This window comes from Natator depressus, chromosome 11 (assembly GCF_965152275.1).
Source record: "Natator depressus isolate rNatDep1 chromosome 11, rNatDep2.hap1, whole genome shotgun sequence".
Classification (NCBI taxonomy): domain Eukaryota; kingdom Metazoa; phylum Chordata; order Testudines; family Cheloniidae; genus Natator; species Natator depressus.
In genome coordinates this window covers 44,499,045-44,512,680 of record NC_134244.1, presented here as the reverse complement: position 1 = coordinate 44,512,680, position 13,636 = coordinate 44,499,045, and the positions used below count along the sequence as shown (strand labels likewise).

The following is a 13,636-nucleotide window of genomic DNA, read 5'->3' as shown; positions in this document are numbered from 1 at the left end:
TAAACATCACTATTACTAAATACTTATCAAATGGTGCATGTTAACATTTTGCTTTGCCTTTTACATATTCAAACTAAACATAGAACTATCTTAAAATATATTTATCTGCTATCTGATCTTCTATTCCAGCTCCCCCAGGTAAACCTCAGAACCCAAGAGTCACTGATACTACAAGAACCTCAGTGTCCCTGGCCTGGAGTCCACCGGAAGAGGAAGGAGGTTCTAAAGTCACTGGCTACCTGCTTGAAATGCAAAAGGTTGATCAGTTTGAATGGACCAAATGTAATACCACTCCAACCAAGATACATGAATACACCTTGACACATCTCCCACAAGGCGCAGAGTATAGATTCCGTGTGATGGCCTGTAATGCTGGTGGGCCTGGAGAACCTGCTGATGTGCCGGGAACAATCAAAGTAACAGAAATGCTTGGTAAGACGTTTTAGGTCTTAGTTCTTGCTGAAAATAGACATAAGCAATTGTTTTGCATAAAACAGATATAACAAAATATCTGTAAAATAGATGTAACATAACATGTTGGGTTTATTTTCAGAATATCCTGATTGTGAACTTGAAAAATACCAGGAAGGTCTGTTTGTGAGACAAGGTGGAGTTATCAGGCTTACAGTACCAATTAAGGGTAAACCCATACCGATATGCAAATGGACTAAAGAAGGCCATGACATCAGCAAGAGAGCAATGATAGCAACTTCTGAGACACACACTGAACTTGTGATCAAAGATGCAGAAAGAGAAGATTCTGGTACCTATGATTTGGCACTTGAAAACAAATGTGCAAAGAAGGCTGTTTATATACAGGTCAGAGTGATTGGCATTCCAAATCCACCTGAAGGGCCACTTGAGTATGATGACATACAGACTCGCTCAGTCAGAGTAAGCTGGAGACCTCCTACTGACGATGGTGGGGCAGATATTATTGGTTACATCATTGAGAGGCGAGAAGTACCTAAGACTGCCTGGTACACTGTTGACTCCAGAGTGAGGGGAACATCATTAGTCGTGAAAGGGCTCAAAGAAAATGTGGAGTATCACTTCCGTGTTTCTGCTGAAAACCAGTTTGGTATTAGCAAGTCCCTGAAATCTGAAGAACCAGTTGTACCAAAGACACCTTTGAGTGAGTAGATTTTTGTACAATCAACTTCCTGTTTTAATTATCATCTCTTATGTTTGTAAAAGTACAATCACACACACACACACACACGAGCTTTAAAAATACATGGTTATTATGTTATTTTTAACAGATCCTCCAGAGCCTCCAAACAATCCACCAGAAGTGCTTGATGTCACAAAGAGCTCTGTTAGCTTATTCTGGTCCAGACCTAAAGATGATGGTGGTTCTCGTGTCACTGGCTACTATGTTGACCGTAAAGAGACATCTACAGAGAAATGGGTCAGGCATAACAAGACTCAAATCACAACTACAATGTTCACAGTCACAGGACTTGTTCCAGATGCTGAATATCAGTTCCGCATCATTGCCCAAAATGACATTGGTGAGAGTGAACCAAGCCCTGCTTCTGAACCAGTGGTGTGCAAAGATCCATTTGGTAAGAAAACTCTTTGAATTAGTTGACATTTTGGAAAGCAATTTAGTGAAGTTCTTAGAGAAGTGAAATTTAACTTTTGTAAATACTCTGTAATTTATAGACAAACCAAGTCAACCTGGAGAAATTGAGATCACTTCTATATCTAAGGATAGCATTACTTTAGAATGGGAACGGCCTGAATGTGATGGTGGAAAAGATATCCTGGGATACTGGATTGAATATCGTCAGTCTGGAGACAGTGCATGGAAAAAGTGCAATAAAGAACGTATCAAAGACAGACAATTCACAGTGGGAGGTTTACTGGAGGCAACAGAATATGAATTCAGGGTTTTTGCAGAAAATGAGACTGGAGTCAGCAGACCTCGAAGAACAGCTATGACAGTAAAGACTAAATTAACATGTAAGTTTAAATGTACTATCCTAGTCACTATAATTTATGTGACAGATTAAATGGTATTTTATGTCCTGATAAACTATGATGTTGTGCTCATGAACATTATATATTGGCTATATGGTCTTAAAGAATAAGCCTGCAAGTTTAAATGTAAATTGGTGACAGGTATACGTGAAGGATGTGTATAGATAAAGTAATAGTGGAGGAACATTTAATAATTTTCTTATCTTTAACCTTTCAATGTTATAGCTGGAGAAGCACCAGGCATAAGACAAACAATGAAGGATGTTACAACTAAACTGGGGGAAGCAGCTCAGTTGACATGCCAGATTGTTGGGAGACCTCTTCCTGACATTAAATGGTATCGTTTTGGCAAAGAACTGGTACAAAGCCGAAAATACAGAATGTCATCAGATGGACGCACCCATACACTGACTGTAATAACAGAAGAACAAGAAGATGAAGGTGTCTACACTTGCATGGCTACCAATGATGTTGGAGAGACTGAAACTAGTGGCAAGCTACTCCTGCAGGCTCCTCCTCAGTTCCACTCTGGCTTCCCACTGAAAGAGAAATATTATGCAGGTGTGGGTGGCACCCTTCGCCTCCATATTGTGTACATTGGTCGCCCAGTACCTGCTATCACTTGGTTCCATGATAAGAAACCTTTGAGAGACTCAGAAAATGTTACTATTGAGAACACAGAGCATTATACTCATCTTGTCATTAAGAATGTCCAGCATAAGACCCATGCTGGGAAGTATAAAGTGCAACTAAGCAACATATTTGGAACAGTTGACACTGTACTTAATGTGGAAATACAAGGTATTTAATCTATTTCCAATAATTCTGCTGAATAATATTCTCTAAAATATTTCCTGGCAGATAACTGAAATACTGTGTTTTCCTTTTATAGATAAACCAGATCAACCAATAGGGCCAATTGTTGTGGAAGCCCTACTGAAAAATTCTGTGGTAATCAGCTGGAAGCCACCTGAGGATGATGGAGGTGCTTTGATAACAAACTATGTGGTAGAGAAACGTGAAGCTAAGGAAGGCACAGAGTGGCAACTGGTATCTTCAAGCATTTCAAGCACGACGTGCAGAATTGTTAACCTAACTGAAAATGCAGGATATTATTTCCGTGTGTCTGCTCAGAATATGTATGGCATTAGCAAAGCACTAGAGGTTTCATCAGTTGTTGTTATCAAAAGTCCATTTGGTAAGTGTGCACCAAAATACGAGTTTGCATATATCTGCAAATTACTAAGCTAACTTCATTTAACATTTTGAATCTTTTTATTCTTTACAGAAAAACCAGGGCAACCTACTCAACCTGTAGTAACTGCTGTTACAAAGGACTCTTGTGTTGTGTCCTGGAAACCACCAGCTAGTGATGGAGGTGCAAAGATCAGAAATTACTACCTCGAGAAACGTGAAAAGAAACAAAACAAATGGATTGCAGTAACAACAGAAGAAATTCGTGAAACAGTCTATTCTGTGAAAAGTCTTGTTGAAGGCCTTGAATATGAATTCCGTGTAAAATGTGAAAATCTAGGAGGTGAAAGTGAATGGAGTGAAGTATCACAACCAGTCATTCCAAAATCTGATGTACCAATTCAAGCACCACATTTCAAGGAAGAACTAAGAAACTTGAATGTGAAATTCAGAGCCACTGCCACATTTGTTTGCAAAGTCACCGGTCAACCTAAGCCTATTGTTAAATGGTTTAGACAGGGTAAAGAGATCTTGCCAGATGGTGAAAAGGTTAAGATACAAGAATTTAAAGGTGGATATCACCAGCTGGTCATTACAAATGCAACAGATGATGATGCCACTGTCTACCAAGTTAGAGCTACCAATCAGGGAGGATCTGTCTCTGGCACTGCCTCTTTGGATGTTGAAGGTGAATAAAGTGTTTCGATGCTTTAGTCAAATTCTTATTTAACTTTCTAAAGTTTAGAATTCTCCTGCTGTGTTTTAGTTAAAATATTGTTTGTACTGATGGGATCTTTCTTTCTTTCTGCTACAGTTCCTGCTAAGATTCACTTGCCCAAAAATCTTGAAGGTATGGGAGCTGTTCACGCTCTCCGAGGTGAAGTGGTCAGCATCAAGATTCCATTCAGTGGCAAGCCGGATCCAGTGATTACATGGCAGAAAGGACAAGATCTCATTGATAACAATGGACACTACCAAGTTATTGTTACAAGATCATTCACCTCTCTAGTTTTTCCAAATGGTGTGGACAGAAAAGATGCAGGTTTCTACATTGTTTGTGCTAAAAATAGATTTGGCATTGACCAAAAAACAGTTGAATTAGATGTGGCTGATGTACCTGATCCACCAAGGGGTCTGAAAGTAAGTGACATTTCAAGGGATTCAGTTAACTTGATCTGGACTGCTCCAGCAGCTGATGGTGGAAGCAAAGTCACAAACTACATCATTGAGAAACGTGCTACTACAGCAGAGAGGTGGATTCGTGTTGCACAAGCTCGTGATACCCGATACACTGTAGTAAACCTATTTGGCAAGACAAGCTACCAGTTCCGTGTAATTGCAGAAAATAAATTTGGGCAAAGTCAGCCTTCTGAACCTACAGAGCCAATTATAACACAGGAAGATAAGACAAGAATGCTGAACTATGATGAAGAAGTTGATGAGACCAGAGAAGTCACCACAGTTAAAGCATCTCACTCTTCCACAAAGGAACTCTATGACAAATATATGATTGCTGAAGAGCTTGGGCGTGGGCATTTTGGAATTGTTCACCGCTGTGTTGAAACAGTTTCCAAGAAGACCTTCCTGGCCAAATTTGTTAAAGTAAAGGGAGCTGACCAAGTTTCAGTAAAGAAAGAGATTTCCATCCTAAACATTGCTAGGCATAGAAATATCTTGTATCTTCACGAATCATTTGAAAGCCTAGAAGAATTGGTCATGATCTTTGAGTTCATATCTGGAGTTGACATATTTGAAAGAATTAGTACAACCTCATTTGAACTGAGTGAAAGAGAAATAGTAAACTATGTATACCAGGTCTGTGAAGCACTTGAATTCTTACACAGTCATAACATTGGACATTTTGATATCAGGCCAGAGAATATCATTTACTTCACAAGAAGAAGCTCCACAATTAAAATTATTGAGTTTGGTCAGGCTAGACAGCTGAAGCCTGGTGACAACTTTAGACTTCAGTTTACTTCTCCTGAATATTATGGACCTGAAGTACATCAACATGATGTGGTCAGCACAGCTACTGACATGTGGTCACTTGGTGCCCTGGTATATATACTTCTAAGTGGTATTAATCCTTTCATTGCTGAAACAAACCAACAGACTATTGAAAATATCATCAGTGCTGAATACAACTTTGATGATGAAGCATTCAAAGATATAAGCATTGAGGCCATGGACTTTGTTGATCGCCTACTAGTAAAAGAAAGGAAAGGTCGTATGACTGCAGCAGAAGCACTTAGTCATCCGTGGATGAAACAGAGGACGGAAAAGATCAGCACTAAAGTCATCAAAACATTAAGACATAGGCGGTACTACCAGACCCTGGTGAAGAAAGAATGGAATATGGTTGTGTCAGTAGCTCGCATTTCCTGTGGAGGTGCAATTAGATCTCAGAAAGGGGTTACAGTTGCCAAAGTAAAAGTTGCATCAATTGACATTGGCCCCATTTCTGGGCAGATAATGCATGCTGTTGTAGAAGAAGGAGGGCATGCCAAATACACATGTAAGATTGAAAATTACGATCAGTCCACACAAGTGACTTGGTACTTTGGTATCAGGCAACTGGAGAACAATGGGAAGTATGAAATCAGCTACCAGGAAGGAGTGGCAACCATGTATGTCAAAGACATTACTAAATCAGATGATGGTACCTATAGATGCAAGGTAGTAAATGACTATGGTGAAGATAGTTCCTATGCAGAACTATTTGTGAAAGGTGTGAGAGAAGTTTCTGAGTATTATAGATACAGAACAGTTAAGAAAGTGAAACGCCGAGTGGATACTATGAGACTTCTAGAGAGGCCACCAGAATTTACTCTGCCTCTGTATAACCACACTGCCTATGTTGATGAAAATGTCAGGTTTGGAGTAACTATAACCGTCCACCCAGAACCTCGAGTAACATGGTTCAAATCAGGTCAGAAAATCAAACCAGGTGATGACGATAGGAAGTATACTTTTGAATCGGACAAAGGTCTTTATCAACTTACCATCCATAAACTTACTGAGGACGATGATGCTGAGTATAGTGTTTTGGCACGCAACAAATATGGTGAAGACAGTTGCAAAGCTAAGCTGACTGTAATTCCACACCCACCTCCAGCAGACACCACATTAAGACCGATGTTCAAAAGACTATTAGCAAATGCAGAGTGCCAAGAAGGCCAAAGTGTGTGCTTTGAGATAAGGATATCTGGTGTACCAAAACCAACATTGAAATGGGAGAAAGATGGTCAACCTCTGTCATGTGGTCCCAATATTGAAGTTGTTTATGAAGGCTTGGACTATTATGTTTTGCACATCAGAGATACTTTACCAGAAGACAGTGGTTATTATAGAGTTACTGCTACAAACAGTGCTGGATCTGCAAGTTGTCAGGCTTACCTGAAAGTAGAACGCTTGACATATGTCAAGCACGAGTACAAGACAGAAGAAGAGCGGGAAAAGCATGTACAAAAACAAATTGACAAGACACTAAGAATGGCAGAAATCCTTTCTGGGACTGAAACTGTTCCACTAACACAAGCTGCACAGGAAGCTCTAAGAGAAGCTGCCATGCTGTATAAGCCAGCGGTGAGTACTAAGACTGTTAAAGGTGTATATGAAATTCAGAAGGAAGAAATAAAGGAAGAAAGGAGACTTCGCATGCCGTACGAGATACCAGAGCCTCGCAGGCATGTACGCACTGCTCTTGAAGAAGATCAGACCATTAAACAGTTTGTGCCTATGTCAGATATGAAGTGGTACAAGAAGCTGCGAGACCAGTATGAAATGCCAGGAAAACTGGACAGAATTGTTCAGAAACGGCCAAAGCGCATTCGCCTGTCTAGATGGGAACAGTTCTATGTGATGCCACTCCCACGCATTTCTGATCAGTATAAACCTAAATGGCGCATACCAAAGCTGTCACAAGATGACCTTGAAACTGTGAGACCAGCACGCCGTCGAACACCATCTCCTGATTATGAGCTTTATTACAGACCAAGAAGGCGATCACTCAGTGACCTGTCAGATGAGGAATTACTCCTACCTATTGATGACTATTTAGCCATGAAGAGAATTGAAGAGGAAAGACTGCGTCTTGAAGAAGAACTTGAGTTAGGCTTTTCTGCTTCACCACCAAGCAGAAGCCCTCCACGTTTTGAGCTGTCTGCCCTTCGTTATTCTTCAGCAGGGGAGCAGGTCAGTACAGAGGAAGCCAGAAAAAGAGAGCTGAGGTACTCAACCTATCACATCCCATCTAAAGCTGAAACTGGAGCAAGTTATGCAGAACTTCGTCAACGCCATGACAGGGCTGTCTATAGGCCACCAAAGCAAAGACAGAGAATAATGGATGAGAGGGAGGATGAAGAATTGCTTCGTCCAGTTATCACAACTCAGCGACTCTCTGAATACAAGAGCGAGCTTGAGCGTATGGCACAGGAGGAAGAGAGCAGAGTGAGGAGGAGACAGAGAGAAATAACTGAGATTACATCAGAAGAAGAAGAAGAAATAAAAATGGTGGAACATGTTCAAAGGGAATTTTCACCACCCTCAAGGCTATTAAGGAGGAGGAGATCTCTTTCTCCAACTTATATTGAATTAATGCGCCCAGTATCTGAATTAATTCGGCCCCATTCACGGCCTGCAGAAGAAACTGAAAGGAGATCCCCTACCCCAGAGAGAACTCGGCCACGCTCACCAAGCCCGGTGACTAGTGAAAGATCACTCTCTCGATTCGAAAGGATGGCCAGATTTGATATCTTCTCCAGGTATGACTCCATGAAAGCTGCTTTGAAAACTCAGAAGACAATGGAAAGGAAATACGAAGTTCTGACTCAGCAGCCTTTCACTTTGGACCACACCCCTCGCATCACTCTGAGAATGCGCTCTCATCGTGTGCCATGCAATCATAATACCAGGTTCATTCTGAACGTCCAGTCGAAACCAACAGCTGAAGTGAAATGGTACCATAATGGTATTGAAATCCAAGAGAGCAGTAAGATACATTTCACTAATACCAGTGGTGTGTTAACCTTGGAGATTCTTGACTGCCATATTGATGACAGTGGAACATATCGTGTTGTATGCACAAACTACAAAGGAGAATGTTCTGACTATGCGACATTAGATGTTACGGGAGGAGATTATACTACCTACTCTTCCCAGCGCAGAGATGAGGAAGTACCAAGATCAGTTTTTCCTGACTTGACAAAGACAGAGGCTTATGCTGTTTCCTCTTTTAAGAAAACATCTGCAATAGAGGCTAGTTCTTCAGTAAGAGAGGTCAAATCAGAAATGACAGAGACAAGAGAATCGCTCTCGTCATACGAACGCTATGCTTCTGCTGAAAAGAAAATCACTGCAGCTGAAGAAAAATCATTGGAGGAAAGGGCTTCACTCAAGAAGTTTAAGACCACTCTTCCAGCAACAATATTAACAAAACCACGATCCATCACTGTCTCTGAAGGGGAAACTGCAAGATTTTCTTGTGACATTGATGGTGAACCAACACCAACAGTAACGTGGTTACGTGCAGGTCAAGCCATTGTTTCTTCCAGGCGCTTCCAAGTCACACGAACACAGTACAAATCTACTTTTGAGATTTCTTCTGTCCAGACATCAGATGAAGGAAGTTACATTTTGGTGGTAGAAAACTCTGAAGGAAGACAGGAAGCACACTTTACTTTGACTGTACAAAGAGCAAGGGTTCCTGAAAAAGCAATTACATCACCCCCAAAAGTCAAATCTCCTGAGCCTCGTGTGAAGTCTCCAGAGCCAGTTAAATCACCTAAACGTGTAAAATCCCCTGAACCACCTACTGCTCATGCAAAAGCTAAATCAGCAGCAGAAGGTAGGACAACTCCAGCGGAGAAAGTGCAGTTACCAACTGTTGCTCCTCCCAGGATAACTCAGCAGCTGAAAGTGGAAGCTTGTGGAGATAAGGTAAGGTTTTCCTGTGCAGCTGAAAGCAGTATCTTAAGTGTCAGAGAAGTATCCTGGTATAAAGATGGCAACAAACTGAAAGAAGACAGCCATTTCACGTTTCATTATTCAGCAGATGGCACCTATGAACTCAAAATCCATAACCTTACAGAGTCTGATCAAGGTGCATATACCTGTGAAATCACTGGGGAAGGTGGTGTATCTAAAACTAACTTCCAATTTGTTGGCCAAGTTTTTAAAAATATCCATTCCCAAGTGTCAAGCATGACTGAAAAGTCTAAATCAGTTGAGAAAGAGGCTGAGGCACTTAAAATTTCTACCCAGAAGAAATCAGCAGTGACAACTCAAGAAAAAGCAGTGGTCCAAGAAGAAATTGTTAAAAAGTCAGTAGTTTCTGAAGAAGCCAAAAGATCACATGCAGAAATTAAAGCTTCCTCCACTAAAATGACTGTGTCTGATGGTCAGAAAGTTACTGTGAAAGCTAACATTGATGGTGCAACTGAAGTGAAATGGGTGCTGAATGGAATAGAGCTACCTAACTCAGAAGATTACAGATATGGTGTATCTGGAAGTGATCACACTCTAACCATCAAAAAAGCTAGTCATAAAGATGAAGGAATACTTACCTGTGAAGGTAAAACTGACGAAGGCATTGTCAGATGCCAGTTTGATATGACCTTTTCTACTGAGCGCTCAAATGCACCAGCCTTCATCACACAGCCCAAATCTCAAAACATTGATGAAGGACAAGATGTATTGTTGACTTGTGAAATCTCTGGGGATCCTTCTCCTGAAATTGAGTGGTTTAAGAATAACCAACCTGTAAGTAATCGCTTACATATTAGCTTTAAAAATTGCATTAAAAATTCTTGTTAAAGTTGATCATAATCAAAAATCTTTTTCTCCCCCTCAGATTGCTATGTCATCCAAAATCAATGTAAGTCGCTCCAATACCATATATTCTCTTAATATTCTAAATGCTGCAGTGAGTGACAGTGGAAAATACACAGTCAAAGCTAAAAATTACCATGGACAATGCTCTGCTACAGCATCCCTGACTGTACTCCGTAAGTTTGTTGTTTAATTCTTATTGTTTTGAATGACTAGAACTCTCGCCTGGTAGAATTAGATGCAACAAAATCTGTAGAGTGGTGTTGACTTAGACATTTTAACACATTTCTATTTTTGTTATACAAAGTACAATATAATTTATATTTTACAAATATGAGGGATCTTTTATGCTATTTGAACACCTATTTAAGAGTGTTCAGTTTCCTACCAGATGAGTGTCAATAGCAAGCAGTGAACATTCTTAACTGTGATCTTGCCATTACCCTCTGGGTGCTGGTGATCACTGTTTCATCGACCACCAAAGTAGTTCATTTTAAAAAAGTGTATTACTCTACCATTAAAAATGTATTGAACTGCCAGCAAAAGAATTTAGTTCAAGTATTAGCAATTCAAGAATATCTTGATTCCTGGAATCAAGGGGTTATTGTATTTTTGCTGCTGATGTATGTTTGTGCTTATGTTAAAGAGAAAGCAGCTGTGATATTTACTACTTGTTAGATGACTACAGAACAATTCACTTAACCAGAATATGTAGGTCAAACAAAGAGAAATTATAAAACAGTATTTAAAAGTACCTGAAAATGTTTCAGAATTTCTACTGATATGAACTAGGCAAATGCATAATCTCTTGCTCTATGATTCTAGTGATAAATCTGACAGCAAACGCTTTCTGATGATATGTCTTAAAATTGGCAAGTAAGAGCTGCAGCTAGAGACTGAAGGAATAGCAAGGAGTTCCCATAGCTCTTTTTAGGTACATTTCGGGTGGCATTTTCTGGTTAGTCTGAAAAGGAATCAAAAACCAAATCAAAATACCCACTGCCAGAAAAAAATACCAAACTTCTTTAAAAAGCAGCAGAATTATATCTCTGGCCGCAGCTGTAATTTTCCTTTCTTCATACATGTCATAGGCTAATAAAATGTCTGCTTCCTGTTTCATTATATAAATTATTATTAATGATTTAGCCATGATTTGATCAAGTAATTGGCAACATTTTTATGGTCCATTGAAGTTTTCCTTTCTCCCTTACTCTTTTCTCCCTTCTGTGAAGTCAACATAGGATCACATTACTTGACCAGTTAAGGAGATGACATAGCTTTTTCCTTTTATGTTTGCTCTGCTCCACAGCTCTAATTGAAGAACCTCCAAAAGAGGTAGTATTGAGGACAAGTGGTGATGCAAGCATGCAGGAAAGTTTCTCTTCTCAGTCATTTCAAATGTCTGCTTCTAAACAAGAGGCTTCGTTCAGCAGTAGCAGCATGACCGAAATGAAATTCGCAAGCATGTCTGCCCAAAGCATGGCCTCTTCCATGAAAGAATCCTTTGTAGAGATGAGCTCCAGCCGTATTATGGGAAAATCTAGTCTGACACAACTGGAGAGTTCAGCTAGTAGAATGATTCAATCCGGTTTGAGAGGTGAGCAGTAAAATTACTGGTAGAATTAGAATATCAAATACCCGGGAGTACTACTTAGAATACCTCTGCTGCAGGGAGATAGTTCTTAATGAAAATAACTAACTTGAAACTTACTTTCCCATTTTGCAAAGGAGTACCACCCAAAATTGAAGCTCTTCCATCTGATATCAGCATTGATGAAGGAAAGGTTCTCACAGTATCCTGTGCCTTTTCGGGTGAACCGGCTCCTGAAGTAACATGGTACTGCAAAGGGGAAAAAATTACTAGTCAGGAACAGCAAGGCAGATTCCATATTGAAACTTGTGAAGATCTAACCACTCTTATCATCATGGATGTCCAGAAGAATGATGGCGGACTTTATACACTGAATTTAGGAAATGAATTCGGTACTGATTCTGCCACTGTGAATATTAATATTCGATCAATTTAGAGGGCTTATCTGTTTTATTTACACTTGACTTTTTACAAGTGTCATATAGACTGAAATATCTGATCTGTAAATAGGAAAAAAATATTTTTGTACCTACCTGAATGAGACAAAGTTCAAAGATATACATTGACTTATAGTTATTATTTGACCTATGAATTTTAAACATTTTTCAATGACATGTACATACTGTATATAGCCGAAGTTAACGGTTATGGAGTTTTGTACCATTTATTTTATGACTTTTAAAATGTAATTTTTGGAACTAACGGTTGGTAGGAGAAAGTTTCTAAGGAAACGAATACCCTGCTCAACATTTAACTAATTTTTGTGCCTCAACACAGTGTTGATGTCTAAGAATGCCTCAACAGGTAGAGAGGCTCCCTGTTGAAGACTGCATACACCTAAGAAATGATACTGTGCATTGTACTTACATGTGCACGAATATATATGTTGAATCAGAAGTGTAAGGCATTGGTGATGTTTGCATCTACCCTCCTGTAATCAGCACTTTAATGTTTTACATTGACTCTGATTGTCACACTAATTTTTATTTCCGGACTGACTTACAATATTTTGAGCAAAGTGCAAGCGGCCAGCACTTTGTTCACTCACTGTTTGAGTACTGTTTCTGGCATATTGACTACCTGAATAGCTTTTAAGAAGTAACATCACCTGGCCATTCCCTCGTTCAACAAAGTTGTTTAGGTACTCAAGTGCAGCAGCAGTACTGCCTCTCAGAGGTTCCGGGGTGCAATGATTGTGAGCTTGTGTGGTAGTATTAGAAATCTATTACGTATTGTAATTTCCAAGCAACTAAGCAATGAACCACAGTTTTAAAAAAAATCCAAAGAACTGTTGCTAAGACCACAATAGTGCCCTCACCTTCAATTTGATTTAGTTCTCTTAACATAGTAGTCAATTTTATTGTTAGCTGTATTTGTTGAACCTCCTTGAGATAGTATTGTTCATTTGAAATAAAGCATGCTACCTGCACTTTACAATGTGTGATTTCTTCTCATTTGGTCTTTACATTTAAACCCCAGAAATAGATTTAAAGGAGAGGAAACAAACAATTCAGATTCTTCTCTCTTTCTGATCATAGCCCACTTTCCTTCATTATTATACCCATCCCCTGCCAGCACACACACATCTTTTAACAGAGATGGAGTAGGGGAGATTGGTGAGATCAAGGCTGCAGATTCCAAGGCCAGAAGGGACCACTGTGATCAACTAGTCTGACCTCCTTTATAACACAGGCTACAGAACTTCCCCAAAATAATTCCTAGAGCGTATCTTCATAAAAAAAAAATCCACCATGACCTTTGGTAAATTATTCCAGTGGTTAATTACTCTCACTGCTAGAAATTTACACCTTATTTCCAGACTGAATTTGTCTAGCTTCAGGTTCCAGCCACTGGATCATGTTATACCTTTCTCTGCTAAATTGAAGAGCCCCTTATTAAAGACATTTTCCTCAAGTCACCCTTCTCTTTATTAAAATAAATAAATTATATTTGCTACTGGTGCAACTGCTCGACTAATGTGGCCTGTGCTGGTGTCCACAATTCAAGAGGGATGTTGATAAAGGAAGTTCAGAG

General features: G+C 39.6%; 1 protein-coding gene across 1 annotated transcript in view; it reads left to right on the top strand.

Annotated features, from left to right (window-relative positions):
• Nucleotides 1-13,214, top strand: part of TTN (titin) — a 308,950-nt gene extending 295,736 nt beyond the window's left edge. Inside the window, exons 296-306 of the mRNA XM_074967679.1 lie at nt 130-432; nt 554-1,135; nt 1,263-1,568; nt 1,669-1,968; nt 2,212-2,787; nt 2,879-3,184; nt 3,275-3,868; nt 3,995-9,942; nt 10,034-10,187; nt 11,321-11,608; nt 11,740-13,214. Coding sequence (XP_074823780.1) covers nt 130-432; nt 554-1,135; nt 1,263-1,568; nt 1,669-1,968; nt 2,212-2,787; nt 2,879-3,184; nt 3,275-3,868; nt 3,995-9,942; nt 10,034-10,187; nt 11,321-11,608; nt 11,740-12,038 — 9,656 coding nt within the window. The 3' untranslated portion in view covers nt 12,039-13,214. The remainder of the gene's footprint in view (nt 1-129; nt 433-553; nt 1,136-1,262; nt 1,569-1,668; nt 1,969-2,211; nt 2,788-2,878; nt 3,185-3,274; nt 3,869-3,994; nt 9,943-10,033; nt 10,188-11,320; nt 11,609-11,739) is intronic.
• Nucleotides 13,215-13,636: the final 422 nt, after the last annotated feature.